The 17787-nt window shown below is 41.2% G+C and overlaps 1 protein-coding gene and 1 long non-coding RNA gene across 3 annotated transcripts in view; one reads left to right on the forward strand and one right to left on the reverse strand.

The window, feature by feature from the left end:
- The window catches only part of LOC148223385 (uncharacterized), a 37170-nt gene extending 20226 nt beyond the window's left edge, over nt 1-16944 (forward strand). Inside the window, exons 2-3 of the long non-coding RNA XR_015804653.1 lie at nt 164-1283; nt 2697-16944. This is a non-coding gene — a long non-coding RNA (uncharacterized LOC148223385). The remainder of the gene's footprint in view (nt 1-163; nt 1284-2696) is intronic.
- STON2 (stonin 2) overlaps nt 1-17787 on the reverse strand; it is a 70430-nt gene that overhangs the window by 5195 nt on the left and 47448 nt on the right. For both annotated transcript variants that reach the window (XM_014869834.2, XM_088167436.1), the window contains exons 5-6: nt 6764-8599; nt 521-723 (exon numbers count right to left, since the gene is read on the reverse strand). In XM_014869834.2, coding sequence (XP_014725320.2) covers nt 521-723; nt 6764-8599 — 2039 coding nt within the window. The remainder of the gene's footprint in view (nt 1-520; nt 724-6763; nt 8600-17787) is intronic.

Below are 17787 nucleotides of genomic sequence, written 5' to 3' on the forward strand. Positions count from 1 at the left end.
ATATTTGCCATGAGAGTCTTTTCAGAATCTGTTATCATTGCACTCAAAGAAGGCAAGGTAGGATGCCAATTTCTCTGCTGAGTATTCAGCTAACATGCAAATTTACTGAGATATTTTGGCAGGAATATACATAGTGGACTTTCCTATCTGCTCCTCTCCTTAGGGCAGGTAGAAGGAAGAAATATTTAAGTGGACTGCACTAGGACTCCCACAGTAGCATTCCCACTATGAAGAGCAGCAAAACTCCTTGTTCAAACTCTCCCTATCAGGTAATCCCCAAGAGCTGTGTGCACGCTCTTCCATAGGCAACTGCAAGCAAATTTATTCCATCTTTGCTGAGGGATAATCCACTGCATGTTTGCCATGAACCAATAGCTGCACATGGGTAGCGACTACACAGAGCCTGGCATGTGCCAAATTCACACCTCTTTTGTCCATGGTATTTCATTTGTCTGCCCATAATTTTCAAGACCATGAAGCATGCAAAGTAACCATGGTGATTAGCACTGCTCAGTTTTACCTTGTAGCTGTAGTGTGCTGAATAGTTGACCCACTTCCTCACATCGGTCTTGTCCTCGACAGAGATGGAGCGAACAGCGGCTTTGGACGCCGAAGTGGTGGGCATGTCAAATTCCACATCTACATAGCGGACAAAACTGGAAGGCACTTCCCGGTCAGAGCCAAGCTCTAGGTGACAGAAAAAGCAGTGAGGATGGCCAGAAGCTGGAAAAAGAGAGTAAACAGTTGTGAGAGTTGTGTCAGATGAATCAAAGCACCACACCTAGGAGAAAGAAGCATCACGAAGCTGCAGGAAACTGAGAATCTCCCTAAGTGAACTAGTTCATAGCAAGTGTCTTACCTGCTTCAATGTGGTTGAAGTTACCAAAGGAATTAAAAAAAATGCAAAAAGGATTGCTAATCACTCTAGTTTGCTTTTAGTGGGTGTGTATATATATATATATATAAAAGAAGTAAATCAAGCACAGTAGGGTAAAGGTATTTGTCGTCTTGGTTCCCTCAGTATCTGTCACATGCTAAGTACATCGTGGCACATCCTGCTGAAATGTTATGAAATTATAGTAAGGAAAGGAGGAATTTGGAATTATTTGATGTTGATTTGAAATTGTTATTCACCTTTTCAGCAGAAGAAAATTTACTGGATAAGGTTAAATAACTTTCCCACGTTCAAGAAGCAAATTTGTGCAAAGCTTCAGAATAACCATTTATTCCTCACTCGAATTCATGACAAGGTGGCTGGTCATTAAGGATGGCAAGAAAAAGAGGTAATGTTTAGCTCTGACATATGTAAATTACCCTTATTACTTTTTCGTCTTTGTTTTGCTGGACAGCAGTGATGTCTAAAAACTAAAGTATGGATGTCTAGTCAAACTAAGTTGGCTTCTTCTGTGACTGCTGCCAACTCCTTAAATTCTTGAGCAAGTAATTTAATGTCTCTGCCTCAGTTTCTCTATTTGCAAAATGAGGATGAAGGCCTCACAGCTACACAGGGCTTTCCAATTGAAAGGATCCTATTATCTGTGTATGTGTAAATGAATGCATAAGTAAATGAATGGAAACCTTGCCTGCCTTTATTATAAGGCTTTAGGATTCCTGAATACTTGTTCACTAGGAAAGTTCTTCTCCATATAGATCAGCAAGGTGTACAGGACAGAGACAAGGAAGGAGGAAGGCAGGCAGAGTAAAGAGAACTGGGTGGGGAAAGCCCAGAAGCTCCCACTGGGAAAAGCAGGAATATACCTGCTTAACCCAAAGTCAGCCTTGTTAAACTGAAGCCTGAAAAGCAAGATGTAGGATTTTGAAGTATGACTGGTTGCAATAGGATGAAATCAGGCAGTCTCTAAAGGGCTTAGACATTGCAACATTCCACTTGACCTCTGAAATAGATCTGGAAAAGAAATTCTACTCGGTATAAGTCTGGGTAAGAATTTCATCTAGAGTCAGCCTCATATTTCAAAACAGTCTAGCCAGTTCCCTCACTGCTGGAAGGTTTGTAAATTAATGTGTGTGCAGCAAATCCAGTGAGGGGCTGTGCAGTTCAACAGAGACCAGCGATATGCAGCACCATAGCTGGAGCCAAGTTACGAATGAATGGGTGCAGTACCAAGCAGATATAGAAGCTCAAGTTCTGCAAGCATTAAAATACATCTGCTTTTCATCAGGATTAATTATCCCAAGCAAAGTACTGACTCGTTTGCCCTGGTTCTAGAGCAAGCCAGGATCTCTGTTTGACAGCCCTGCCTGGCTTTTCATCCGTGGACATGCTTTTTCTGGATCAAAAGCTGTGGTGCACAGGAGGCCTTCCTGGTGGTCCCACCCACCACAGGAGAGCAGCAGCTTCAGGAGCTCTCAGGGAGATCTGGGTTTCCTTCAGCACCCAGCTTTTGCTTCTGGCCAGTTCTTGAGCTGGGCTATGGTGGGCACAGCCGTGGTGGCAGCACAATTCAGCATCTGCCACCGGACCCTTGGGTGACACAGCACTGCTCTCTGGCACTGCATTATGAAGATGCCTTAAACTGGCTCCAAAAATCTGCGTTCAGCACTCAGTAGTGGAAATCAACTCCCAGTCTCAGGCTCCTCATCCATTCATATCTCTTTCCTCACACTGTACCACTCTCAGCAGACTCCACATTATAATCCTTCCTGCTCATCTGCTTTGTTATGCTTTTCCTCTCTAGTTTGTTGTGGGTTGTTCCCTCCTTCGACTGGAGAACACCAGCAGCCCAGGAATGGCTCTGTGCTCTGGTGCAAGCCACATCCACAGCTGCAGAACGTTCAGCTTGTGCTGCAACACTCCTGAACTGGCACATGCTCAGCTGCTTTTGAGGTGGAGATGGGTGAAGGTATCACTGGTAAGTGTTTAATTGGGTCTGAGCACACTGCATGCCAGGTACTTTGGAGATTTGAGCTTTTACACTTTTCATAATTTCCACTGGACATTTGGTAACACCCCCACCCAAAGGCATAAAAATTATGGAAGTTATTAATTTAAACCAGCTCAGTGTGGTAGATAACAAGGCAAACAGATTAAGAAAGCAACCCCTTCACTGAAGCTACTGCACAACTACCTAGGCCATCAGTGTTCATTACTGTCCTGAGCATGAGGCTCACAAGGCACCACCTCTACAGACTGATCAACAGGCTCATTCAGAGCTCTTTCTCTAATGGACAGGTACCTTTCTTAGTAAAATCAGGAGGAATCAACACATTGCGTTTGTTTTGCACCTCTTATTTCCTTGATCTACTACCAGTCTGTTCTGACAATCAAAAATCTGGTAATTCATATATATGCAAGTGTAACTGTGATTGGAGAGAATCTGTTCCAAATGACTCATGACACTCCAAATATCCCAACGTTTGGGTTAAAAGATATAATTTACTTCAGAAAGTATTCCAGGCAGCATGCCTGAGATCCACAGCCAAACTAGAGAAAAGTTCAAATCCAGATCCAAGGCTCTGCATAGATGTTACATCCCTGCTTCATAAGAATGAGCGTTTTCCCACGATCAAAGACTAATTGGATGTTTCCCTACTGGTGGATTAAAAAAAAAAAAAAAAAAAAGAGTACGTGAAGCCCAGCCAGCAGCAACTGGAGCTGTAAATAGCCTGCAAACAGGCATTCTTCATCAACTCTTTTGTTCATATTAATTTTAAATATGAGACAGACAATAAAGTTTACCAAGCTGTAAAATTTGCTATTTGGATTTCAGCAATGTGCTCAGTAGAATGCAGTCTACATTTTTCCTTAGGTCAAATCATAGTCAGAGTATGCACTGTCCTTCATTGGTCACATGCTTTTCAATGTTCAGTCATAAGCAGATACTGTGGCTACAAAATAACACAGACAGTGCTGATAAAGCTGTCTCCTAGAGTGAGAGTGCAAAGGGCTCCATCCAATTAGAAAGTACAGAAAGAAAAAATTAGATAAGAATGCAAACTGCTGAAATAATTCTTAACAATCTGGGTGCTTAGGATGCTACAACCTTCATACAAGCAGTGAGCTCAGTAGGGACACGCTCTCCTGTGGATGGCAGGGCTGGGGGTCATGCCCCTTACCTCTACACAGAGACTGCACCAGTCCACATTCAGAGAATGGAGCGAAGCACAGGAGGTCCAGCTGGCTATCTGGAGACCTCTGGAGTTCTGGGATTGTGTTTGCAAGGGACTGTGTGTCAGAGCACACACACTGGATGAACAAAAAGTCCCAAAATATGTGCCTACATATGTACTCCTGTGAGTATGTCTGGCAGACAGGCACAAGTGCTGGAGCACCCATGCAATGCATATGCTCCAAGTGGTGTGGACCTATTGTGTGGCCTCTGGAGGCAGGTGGAGCTGCACACTGTGGCCACCTGCAGCACTTGCCTCAGCTCCAATGTGATGCCACTACTCCTCTCCTGCTCTGGAGTCCCAGGCATCAAAGCAGTTCTTTAGCAGGCCAGATATTTGCAGTGCTCTTAGAGATGAGTTACAGGTATCACAGTAAGGGAGTATGAAGTGTGAGTCAGTGGAGTAGTTTTAAGTAAGAGTTTTATGTATGTTTTGAGAACTGAATCATTTATAACAACTTTGCAAATACATGAAGCTGGGTTATTATATGACTTGTGGATAGGGCTGGATACAGCCAAACGTGCACAAGGCTGGCAGTTAGATCCCACATGAGTATCACTTGGCCAAAAGCATATCATGTCTATCAGGCAAATCTAAGGAGGTGTGGGAATGAATGCTTCTGAGTACCACTCTTTGTTTGCCATATACTTTGAGAAAGGAGAACCATGGGCTGAAGTACCACCAATAAACAGAAATAGTCCCTGAAGGGCAAGGTCAGATTTAAACTACACTTGGCCTGCCCTGTCATCACTTTGGGATTCCCTCCCTCTCACATACCTCATGTGTCCTGGCCAAGACAGTGCTTCCAAGGCTCTTCCTTTCCCTGAAATTACATCTGATCTGACCGGAGGGGTGAGGACACTCTCTTCCTCGCAGGATGTAAACAAATACCAACTGCCCTGTGTTTTGCATGATGACACTGATGGATAGATGCTCTGTGGCAGGAGTCCAAAAGCAGCAACAAATCTGTAATGTATTTCCTTCCCCCTGTCACAGTGTATATACAATAAAGATTCACAATGGGAAAGAAGGAAACAAGAGGCACAGATCAATATCTCCCTCAGAGTAGCAATGGGTAAGGCAGCATCACCTTGCAGGAGGAAGTAGAGACAGGAGTTTTGCCTCTTCTCCTGGTTTGCTACTGGCATGTTCTGTGATTGTGTTAAAGTCTGAGGGCTTTCTGAGGGCTGATGTCTATATGGTACATTGGGATCTTCGGAGAGAAGATGCCACAGAAGGCCCAATTTCACAGCATCTCATTCCCGGAGCTCGTGCAGATGGCACACTGAGATTTTCCTCACAAGCATTGCTCATAAACAGCCTGGGGTTAATTTTTCATTGCTATATTTCTCTCAAATTTCCAAGCTCTGTCTTCTTACACTCAGTCTACAGGAAACCTGGAGCTTTCCCTTTTCCACTGATATCCCTCCAAATATGTAACTGGTGGTGTAAACTAGTGTTCTTGGGCTGAAATGTGACCCAAAAGATCAGGACACCTGGGTTACTGTTTTGCTGACACTCTAAGTCAAACTCAGGAAAAACATATAGAGAGTGCCAAATCTGGTACCACAATGAACTTTCCTTCAGGGAACACTGAATACAGAAACCCTCCCAGTCACCCAGATGCATTATTACAGCATTAGTTCTGAAAAGTCCATCTCATTGTAAGAAGCTATTCTAGATCAGAGAGGTCAAGAAGTAGAATTCACTACAAATAAAAATAAACCTGAGTTGCCCAGCTTTACAGTGAACCATGGATGACAGGCAGCAAACACAATAACTGGCAGAAATGGCCAAAGGGAACAGTAGCTTGCCTACATTATTTTAATGTTTAATTATGACCATGTTACTAGAAATACAAAAACTTGGGATAGAAATATAAAGTGGGTTTCATGTTGGTATTCTCTCTTCAGGTTTAAGCTGTAATTCTCTGTCTGCACTGATTAAAGAAACATAGCCAAAAAATGATGTTTGGAAATGTCTATTTTTTTTAAATGGTTGAGCAATGTCTTCTGTTCTCTTATAACTCCCATTGCAGATAATTCAGAGGCATTAATTGTGGCATATGCACTGAAATATATAGCACTGGCCCAGTATGCTTGGCAATGCATGGAAAATATACCACATGTGCTGGAGCACATTTATCTGATTCTGTCATTCAGTCCCATAGCACAGAATCTTGCTTTTGCAAGTTACGTGAAAAAGCCCTGGTTCCAATAACAGTACTGAGCACACAGATGTTTGATGCCTAGGTTTCATAATCACAGAATCACAGAATCATTTATTGGAAAAGATATTTAAGATCATCAAGTCCAACCATTAACCTAGCACAATTCTAGTCTACCACTAAACCATTTCCCTAAGAACTACCTCTTTTAAATACCTTCAAGCAGAGACAGAATACATATTTTTGCATCTAGAAAACCTAAAACTGTTTTTATCATTAGCTATATTTGTAGTATATGTAAAACTATTACACTGAGGGTCAGAAAAATATTTTGTGCAACTAACTAATGCCCTTTGGTATACTACAGAGGATGATATATCTCTCACCATTTAAACTCAGTATTTCCTATCTTTCAAAATACATAACTTGTTTTAGTTTATTCCTGCAGAGATGGTATGTGCCACTCACCTGAGTTTTTGTCAGGCAGTCGGTTTATCCTCCATACGATGGAATTAAAGGCATGCTCGTATTTGGCAGTTCCCAAAGTTACTCTCATTACTGGCTCAGAACCAGACAGACTGGTTGATCCAAAAGTGGCTCCCTTGTTCACCTTGGCTTTCAAAGATTTCTCCCCCAGGACACTCTCCCTGCGGAAGTTCTTCACCCACTCACTTGGCACGGGGTAGCGGATCATCACGTTTTCACAAGGGACCTGAGTTAAAGGGTCATGATTGGAAGAGAACCCCGTGGACATCATCAGCCAGCTCTGCACCTCCACCTCAGCACCATTGATGCTGGCAGCTGTCCTCAGAGTAAAAGGTAAAGTTTTCTCAGCAAAGACAGTCCTGAATCTCATCAGTTCAAACCGACAGGCATCCAAGGGGTTGAACAGGATAATACGGGAGTTATTAAACATATCCTCATCCACACATGAATGGAACCGGCAGCTGTATAATTTAATCCACTTAGTGGTAGTAGTGGGCATAATATCCTGCCTTGCAACTATTTCATTCCCTTTAATCAGGATATCATTAAGACCCAGTCTGCATTCTGCCAGACCAGAAAGGAAGCTGAGAACATAGATATGAGTCAGCACACTGTGCTGGAGAATCACACTATCTCCCTTGGCCAAGATGCCATGAAACTCATCTCTGACATCCACAGTGATTTCTTCTTCTTGATAATTCAGTCCCACTGTGCTCAGATCTGTTGATGAAGCTGGCAAGTTCATCAGTGTGTCTTGCACAGCAGTGATGAAGCTAAGGAAGTCTTCATAATCTGTAGTCCCAAGCTTGATAATTTGTTCTCTCTCAGCAGTGTGTGCAATGGCAGGCTTAGGCTGATACTTCTTTTTCTCCTTGTACGTCGTGCGGTCCAACCGCACGCTGTGTATCCGTCCATTCTCATCGTAGTTCTGCAGCTTGCGCTCTGAAATCTCATGATTGATTTCAAGTTTGAGTTCCCGAAAAGGCTTCTCTAGTCCCTTCTCATAAAAAAGCTGTATACACCCACTGTCGGTCAGCTTGACATATATTGGTCCCCAGTGCCTAGATGACATAATGTTCTTCTTCTCTGGGATCCTCAGCATCATTGGCCATCCATCCTTTGGCTGAGCTGGTGCCAGGTTAAATAAAGCTGCATCCAGATCATACGGCATCAGTGGGTCATCATCAGGCAAGGTAGGACTGCTCACACGATCTGGGTCTCCAATCTGGAGCTGTTTGAGCTGCTCTACAGCATCTGTGTGGGTTACAGTTTTGTTTGCCTCATGAAAACTGATGGTATCAGGCTCTTGGTGGAGAAGAATGAGAGAATCTCTTTGGCTTTTGCCTGGAGCACTGGAGACAGAAGAACTTTTGGAACGCCTCTCTCGCTCCTCAAAGAATGAGCTGAATGGATTGATGGGTGAGGGTTGGACATCTCGAAGAGATTCATCCAGAAAGGGATTAGTAGCACTCCACGGTGGTGTTTCAACAGAAGGCAACTTTGTTAAAGAGGAGAGATCTAGTTTTTGAATTTTGGAGAGGTCTCCCAATGTGCTTTTAGGACGTTCTCTTTTCTTTAAGGATGTAGTGTGATTAAAGTTAACATCTGGAGCCTGTGTTTCTGTGGATGGGGTATCTGTTTTCAAGGGAGAAAGGCTCTGTGGTGAAAAACTAACTTCATTGTCATCAAAAGTCACCCAGCTGGGAAAGCGAGCTGTGGTTGGGGTAGATGAATGGCCATTCATGGAGGTGCTGTTCAGCTGCCAGTTGACAGCCTCCATATCTATCTCTTCATCTTCCTGGAGAGATGAGGAATTGTCTTTAAAAAAAGAGGGGAGGGGAGAAAATTTCAGATAATTATTCTGAAGTTACCTATTTCTCTCCACATAAAAACCTCCAGAGTCTGCACACTCAAGGAAGGCTATTTAAATGTTGGGCAAGAATACTCAGGATACTCAAATAGATAAGATAGTCAAAAGACTTGGCTAAAATGCTGAGGAGTCTGACAAGAATTAATTAAAAGATACAGAGTTGAGTACTGAGAAGGATTCCAGAAAGAAATATTAAAGGAATCATAGAACTGATTGTACTGATCTCAGACCAACATAATGACCTAAAGGAGAAACCACACGTCATGGTGATTTTTTAAAACTTCCCTCTCTAAACTTTCAGGATGCATTTCTTCTCTACAGTTATCTTCTGTTATTTGCCTGGAATGTTTCCTCACTCTTGTTATCATTTTCTTCCCTCTTCTGTCCCCATACCCTTTGCTCTAGAGAATAATCCAGTAGGAAGAGGAATGAACATTGAGGGGGAGCTCATCTCCAATCTGTCCCTACATACTTGTCTGTGCATTTGCCGTTACCACAAAAGCACATGGGGTATGGTGATGGCACTGTAAAAGGTGTGATTTTTCCCCAGGATGTGTTCAGTAAAGACACTCTTTGTTGTACCCAGTGTGCAAGAGTCTGACAGTCCTTGGATGTCTCTGAAACATCTCTTGGAGAAGCTGTGATCTAGGGATATATGTTAGGATAAGGAAAACATGTTTGTGATTTGTGTTGTAGAAGTTGTCCTTATCCTCTCTCAGGACAAGGCACCTTTGTCTGCTATTTCTCTAGTCTCTGTTTTTCTAGTCTCTCTATTTTTCTGTCTGCCAAGACACTTTGTAGAAAACTGTATCACAGGGCGTTATTTCAGTGCCAGCTCTTCCCAGGATTGTTGTAGTGGTAATAAGGTGTTTTCCAAAATGAGCACAAATTCTCAGTGTTAAGAAATTTAATTATTTTCTTCCCACTTTCTTCCTACTGAGCTAATGAATCAGAGTGCTCCTAGAAATGAACAGTCAGTATGAAATTATACTCTCTAGCTGCACCATGTTTGCTCTACATGATACAGAAGTGCTGGAAGTGCTTTTTGCTTCTCCCAGATATCCCATGTTTTACACAAGTCACTGTTCTTCAGTACAAGTGGGAAGTAAATGTAAAATGTAGCACTGTAGTATAGCTGTACACCTATGATTTGAGCATAATTTACTGCAACAACAACAACAAACTATTTTAAATCATTATTTAAATTGCCACCAGTTCCCAAAAGAGATGAGCTTGATTTCCATTCTGCCTCAACCATAACAGACAATTTGAATTTTAATTTCAGCTTAATTTAGGATATGAAATAGGGAATATTCATGCTAGCCGAAGTGCTGCCATGAGCTCATTACAATGTCTTGGCTAACTCGATATTCTGGCCCTCTCATTCCAGCAATATGTAAGTTTACCCAACCTTCTGATCTGAGGACAAAACATATCAACCAAGTTCTAAGGGTTATTACACTTGAGAATCATATATGAAGGTGAATGATACCAATTTGTTTTTCAAGCCACAGTAATACAAAGCAGTAACAAGAACAGATAGCTTTTACAGACTACCCATGAATTGCAAAGTGTATATGAAAAGAAGTTTCATTGTCTCAGTTTCTCAGATTTTCTTCTCTACCCTGCCATCTCACTCCCAGCTTTACACAGTGCCTTTCTGTAGCCCCTGTACTGGTCACACCACAAGGTGCAGTGGTGGATTCTTTATCTGCTAAAGTATTGCCACAAGGCTATAAACAGATTGGGGAGGGGGGAACAACAACCCAACTGACTATTATCCACAATCACACCCTGAGTGAGAAAGTAATAAAGAACCCAGGAAGAATAATCTGACATTGTTCTGATCCTCAATCCACAACAATATGTCACCTATGCTGTCTCACATCTTTCCAGAACTTTTGGTCCAGCACGCAGCACCTTAAAACAAAGGTTTTATGGTATTTCCTGGAAAACATTGCCTGTTTCTTTTAGGACTTCCAAAATTCCAGTGTTTATAAGATCTGGATTGCTCAAGAGCAGACCACCTCTTCTCTGCCTGCAATTATAATTTACTTCTGACAAGGAAAGTAGGCTTTGGTTTCTCTTTAATGGATCATCTTTTCATTTTTCTATTTGGCTAAACCACAACCTCTTGATCACCCACATGCAATAGGTTGCAAGACAGATTTGTAAGCATTCCTCGACTCTTGAGTGTCTCTGCAAGTTCTGGTATGTAGAAGAGGTGACTGCTTATACAGGCCGTGCCCTCTACTCTTGCTATTTAACACATCACATCACATGCAAAAATTTAACAGCAATTTAGTTCTCCAACATGTTGAACTGTAAGTACAAAAGTTAGGTTTTATGGCACAGCTAAGAGACATTTCAAAATCACCACAGACTAAATAAGCAGCAGAAGAAGGTGCAAGATGAAAGACTGAAGTCACAGATCTGATCTCTGCGGTTTGCTCTTATTCATTCTCCTCCCAGTTGACTGACTTCTCAGTTCATGTTGAATGGATTCATCCTTAGGTAACTTTTCAATTCATAATACTCTGCCAAATCACAACATCTCTTTGAACACAGTTGTCTGAATTTAGGCCACATAAATCTGGCCTGCTTAAACCTAGAGTAGTTGCATTCCAAATCCATACTACAGTAATACTACACAGACTGTTCCCAGCAGTGGCTTAGTGGCTACTTAAATACAATGACTGTTACTTGGTTAACTATTGCAAATTCATCATAAATCCTAAAAGAAGTTTAATTGTCAAAGGAAGTTAAATCATCTGAAGCTACAAAGGCATTATATCATGGAGCTTCCAGATCTAGTTAAAACACAATAAATTTCATCTAGGTTCCATTGATTTATCCCTACAAGTCTCTATAAGAACTTCTATATTTCATTTTAAATGTAAGCCATCATGTAGATACTAAACTGAAGATTAAATACAAGAAAATGATGACTCAGCCCTCACAGCTAGGTTGCAGCAGCCTTCATACTGCAAGAAAACTGTTGAAAAGGACAGTCCTCTACATACTATCTAAAGGATCCTAGAAGTTTTTGTTGACCATTGTTTTTGTTTTCCATTGATGTTCTGATTTTTCTAACAATTACCTCTCTACACAGAAGTCTGTGTTTATGGGAAAGAAGGATCACTATATTTGAGGCGTTTGTGCTTACAGTGCTTCATTGCCCTGAATAATTTGCCTGGTGTCTCCTCCATTCACACCACCCTTGCTGCTTGGAGAAGGAAAAGAGCATCTTCCCAATAAAAAAGACTGAACTGACCAGTAAGACACTGGTTTCACACTGCCAGAACAGTGGTAGTTGCAGCTGTAAGTCTCACTGCACCACGCAGGAAGCTATCAATTATTTTTCTCTTCTCTGTTTATCTTTATTCAACTAGAGAAAGTAATTAATTCAATCAGAGCCCTTTCACTCTTCCTCGAATAAAGAAAATGTTCAAGATAACAAAATTAGTTTGCAACTAAGAAGAACCTTCTTGCATGAATTAATTTAAAAATACTCAATATTTTTATTGTGTTATGTTTATTGAATAGCTAAAACTCTGGTTCATAAAAAAAATTCCATACCACCAGCATGTCAGATATGGTACGGAATAACTGAAAAAATATTTCAGCAATTCATAGTCTGTGTACAGTGAACTCCCCTTTCTCTTGTACAGATCTTGGCTGCAACTCAGTTTATAAAAGTTCCTTACATGTTCTGCAGTCTTTACTATGCAGTGGCCTAGGAAATCAGAATGTATTTTGCTAGTCTTAAGATAAAACCAAGCACCTGTAACACATTGTGCACAAAACTGATAAATTAGGTTTGTGCAGAAGATATCCATATTCAGGAAATATTCTTTCCAGATGTACTGCTTAGTTTTTAGCCTGTAAATACTTAGAAGTTAGTGTACTAATACTCCTACACAGAATTATAGTCAAGAACAAGCACACAGGCTATCAAAAAATCACCAGAACATTGCAGAAAAGAGAGATATATAGCTTTGAAGTGTGCCTGTGTCTCAAATTCATACCAATTTATCACTTGAACAGTAGACTCCAAATTAGACATAGTTCATGCAAGTAATGGACAAGGTTGTTAGTGTCTTGAATAAACTTTGCATCTTTACATGAGGCAGGAATTACGTGTTAGAGGCAGTTACTTTTAAAAGGAATAAAATTCTTCTAGTCATAGCTAGAAAACATTTCATACTCCAAGCAAAAGCACTGCTTATCACTTAAACACAGCTTGCTTTGTTGTTTTTTTTTTTAGTTAAGATGGCTACTCTAAAAAGAAATCGAAGTAAATACTTCTTTACATACTTAAAAGAGTGGAGTTCTTCTCTTGTGTAACACAACGGTAGTGAATGGGTCCCAGAACTATAACAGAAAAAGAGCCTTTTGGATTTAGCCCATTTGAGAGCCACAGGTCAGGAAAGCTCCTGAAGGTCAGTCCGTGTGTTTCCATTAGCTGGCCAGAAGGTGGTACATTAACACTGATATAATTGGAAGAAGTGTTCAAGATTTTTAAAAGATTTAGATAAGACTCTGCCTGTTCAGAGAATTCACATGCTACATGTGACATAATACTATTTGTTTATAATTAGAGCCAAGTTGTGAACAGATCTTACCTAAGTGGTGGAGAAAAGATTAAAACCTCCTTCTTCTACCTGAGAACTTATTTCTATTAAACAAACAGGTATATTCATAAGGTAAATGTCTTAGCAAGTAAGCATACTTACATGATTCATTGCAAAGCACCTTCGTTTCTACCCCTGAAGACATGGCACAGATATGACTGACATATTTTTACCACTATGTCATCTAACTGTGTTCTCAGCAAGGTGTGCTCAGTCCAGAGGTTACCAAGATAGTGACTACACCCTAGGCTTAGTCACTGTTACTGCCACGGGAATACTTACACTCCCTGTTTGGGTAGGCAAGACAAAGCCTGTGTGTGAAGGGACAGAGCAGAGCTGGAAAACACCAAACTGAACCTGTTTCAGCAGAGAGATCAGTAAGAAAATGAGAGATTCTCTGCAGAAGGATGAATCATGCAACTTCATCTTTCATCCAAAAGGAGAACAAAGAGCAAATAAGAAGAACAAGACATGCACAGCATTTTTCAAAAGTGGTTCCTTTAAAAGTACTTTGGCAAAGATAAATGAAGACAGTTTTCCTCAATGTACTTTGGACTTTGCATCTCTCCACAGATGTCTGCCTCTCTCTCTCTGATTTTAATCCACAGTACATACAACATATACTTCAATAGTGGAACTGCCACTGAGATGAGACTATTGACCTCATGAAGAAATGAGAGTGAATAAGGAAAGAGAAATGTATCTGCAAGCCCAGGATGCTTCACGAAGTTGGTATTTGGCAAGAAGAATAAGTATGTAGCCAGCCCTATAAATGCAAAGACAATCCCACTTCATCTTGGAGGAGATGATGCTACCATCCATTGAACAAGCTCTATTTTACAAAAGGCAATCACACAAATCTCTCATGCACAGAAAATACGCTACCTCATTATGCCATAACTTTTCAAGCAATATATGATGGACGAGTAACAAAATACAGAGGTTTGCAGACCTTGTTAGTTTTGTCTTGAGTACTTAAGGTAATACCAGGTGGAACAAGCCTGACATTTGCAGTACCAGACTGCAGGTGGAAATGTGCCAGCTACTGCATCCACTCAGAACCTGGGGTCCCACTGAGCAGGATAATCTTTGATAGCAAAGAACACGCTATGGTCTCATGCACTGAGTTATGGATTCAAATGGTTGCTGCAGTACTGCATAGGTGTGGGGTCTGTCCCTGCTGAATAAATGTGAGAAATGTTCCCACAGCAATAGGAAAATCCAAGGCAGGAGACCATCATGTGTGTTAAGTGGCTGAAACACTCTGGGTTTGCTGTTGCCAGTCCATCAGTTCAGAAACTGTACTGGTAGTGACCAAAAATGGTATCATCGCCTGATGACAACTTGGTAGTCAATACAAAATATCTGGTTCTCTGATCCCTGAGTGGGTACTTCATGCATGGCTGAAGCCAATGTCACCCCAAATATCTGCTCGGTCTTGTGCTGATTCTTTAGCAAAACAAGACAAGTCAGTACACAGGGATGTTGAATAAGCCTGTACCAGTGCTCAACCCGCTGCTTAGAAAAATAAACACTGCACATCATTTAGAAAGAGACAGGATATTTTAAATCTTCAAAATCCACTACTGCAAACACTTCTGGCTCCTCACAACATTTAAAAATAGTAGCACTAACTTCCTCATTCCTGTGCCCAAGGCATTTCCCAGGATCAAGTTTTATATCATATCAAGTCAGCAGCTCACATCCTGTCTGCCAGATATGTCTGCATATCTCAGGTCATGCGGTCAAGAGGTAATCTCATATTTATACACTACCTTTATCCTGAGCAATATCAAAATGATTAACAAGTTATGTCATTGCTGGTATTTAAAAAAAACCCCAAAGACCCATTTAGAAATTTCTAATGTAAGATTCTGTGGAAACTTCAATTTCAGTTATGTGTTTTAATAATTTAGTCACCTGGTGAACTGTGAAGACAAATGTGTTTCACAGACAACACAGCTGATACACAGCTATAACTTATGGAAGATAGCAGTGCTCAACTTTTGCCTAATGCTAATACTTTTCACCCCTGTAGCTTGTTATGCAAACATTTTCTGTTTAAAATGCAGAGAAGACCATGTAATTGCATAAGAGTAGCAAGTTTGGCCAGTTATTCTTGACTCAAAGCACATGTGAGCTCCAGGCTACAGGGAAGTTTTATGAGCTAACAGGTGAGGTGCTCAATGCAAAGGTGAGAGGAGCTATAACAAAGCCACGTGTATCTGATTTTTTTTTTTTTTTTATATTTTGGAGGGATTTTTGAGACATAACACAAAGGACTGAAGGTAACTGGCCGGAAAGATGTGTGAGAGAACAGAAAGGACAGCCTGATCCACATGCAATGCCTGACCCACATAGATACCACTGAAGATGCACCTGCCGGCTCAACACCCACACCCTCAATAAAAAATATTAATTAAAGGTGTCTGAGAAGCAGGATGATGCAAAGGATATGACGCAGGAATGGGCTGCAAAAGTCTTAGGAGCTAATCTGAATCATGTGACTGTCTAAGTGACCTTCAGCTAGCAATTTATGGCCTCTGCTCTACAAGTTTTCTCTCTGTAGCAAAGCAAAAATACTGATGTAATAGGAATAGTTAATGGTTGTTGTTATGTGTGTTTGATAAATAGGCTATCATAAATCATGTGAAAGCTTGCGGGTTTTCTAGGAACCATACAGAATAAAGGGAATAAGCAGGGAAGCTCCTGTAGGGAATAAAACAATTGTAGAGAGTAGAAGCTGTGGCCCTTGGCTGAGCAAAACTTAACTTATGTGTATCAAAGTAGTTCTTTGTGAACTGGCCATTGCAAGTAAGTGTATCTGGATGAAAACGAGAAAGGTGGAGAAACTGGAGTAAACAGCTAAGGCTCAATGCTTATGTACCAGAACTGCAAGGAGAAATGCTTCTTTCTGTTTGCTCCTCCCATAGGCTGAGAAACAGGATACTGTCCACACTATTTAGAGGCAACGAGGATTCCACCAAAAAATATTGGAGGCAAGTGAAAAAGGCTTACAAAGACCTTGGAAAGCAAATGCTTGCAGATCGTGAAACATGCTTCTTATAGTCAGATAGGCACCACTTTATTTGGCTATTGTTCTGTTACTGTCTTCAAAAGTCATACTGGTGGTTGCAGGGTTGAGTCAGGATGCTGCACTGCCTGTTTTCGCCTCTTGAAGCCTTTAAAGATGTGTTTTGGATATACGTTGAGTACAACAATTTAGAGAGACAGAACACAGTAGGAGAAAATATTCCCACTGCTGGTAACCTAACTCCAGCCTCCTTTACACTGACACTGATCTCAGATTTTGACCATCCAAAAAAAGTGATGCTACAGGGGTTGTCTTGGAGAGTGTTATGAAAAGCACAGCTGAACCGTCAGACTTTGTGCCTGCCCTGCTATCCTGATGAGCACAGCTGTACCATCAACAACTTCAGCCAACTATGGAAAATAACAGAGTTGACCCAGCTCACCCATTGCATACATATAACAAAAGGACTCCCAGAGAAGGTGGAAGACAGAAAACTTGTCAGCTTGTTCATCCAAACATGATTGAATTAATCATCCTGTTATACAGTCCTCTGCCCAAATCTGAGAGTCTTGTTATCCTGTGGTGTTATCAGCATGTCATCTCCAACCTCAAGGCAGCTGTTGACCAGCCTGGGAGGCTGCTATGACAGACTGGCTCGTTTTACGATACATTGCTGTGATTGATGAGGCCATTCCCTCTTTTCCACACTCATCTGCTCCACGCCTGAGACTCCCTTAGCACAACCAGTCCAGGCTCCCACCATAAAACCCCAGCTGTTGTGCTGCTATTCACAATTGCAGGAAATCAAACAGAACCAAATACTGGGCTGTTGCCTATCTTATGTCATTTGGAGTTTTGTTTTTCCTTTTCGTATATATGTGTGTAGCTGCCACGGTACACAGGATTATTCAGGGTCACTCCACAGATGCAGCCAAAGAGAAATGATACAACAAACAATTTTCTCCTCCCTCCCTTGGACCATGTTGGTGCGATTACAGTGAACAGAAAGGCATGGGACTCTTTTTAAGTGTGAAAGTTTGAGCAAAAGTGACCCATACAAGAAGAATGGAAAGATGTAACTCATTATGTTATCACAGCACTTTGGTGAGAAGTGAAGAAACCTATACTTCAGTCCTCTGTGCTGATTTTAAATTCCCATTTTCCCATTTTTAACAGGCATCTTCAATCCAATATGATTCTGGCTGGAGGCAAAACACAGAGTATACAAGGTCCAAATTTCTGTATGCTAGTCCTGAATAACTTCTCAGACAACTGAGTTCTTTTATAATTTTTAAGTTTTAGCAACCCTCATCACCATCTAGTCTTAGCTGTGTGTCCTATTTCATCCCCAAATGATGCTTACCATTCCTTTGCTGGGAATGCAGAGAGGGGAGGAACAGGGAATCCTGAAAATTTCTGTCCTGAGGCACCAGAAGTAGGAATCAGGCAGGGTGTTAGGGCTGGGTAG

This window comes from Sturnus vulgaris, chromosome 6, assembly GCF_052056855.1.
Source record: "Sturnus vulgaris isolate bStuVul1 chromosome 6, bStuVul1.hap1, whole genome shotgun sequence".
NCBI classification, from domain to species: Eukaryota; Metazoa; Chordata; class Aves; order Passeriformes; family Sturnidae; genus Sturnus; species Sturnus vulgaris.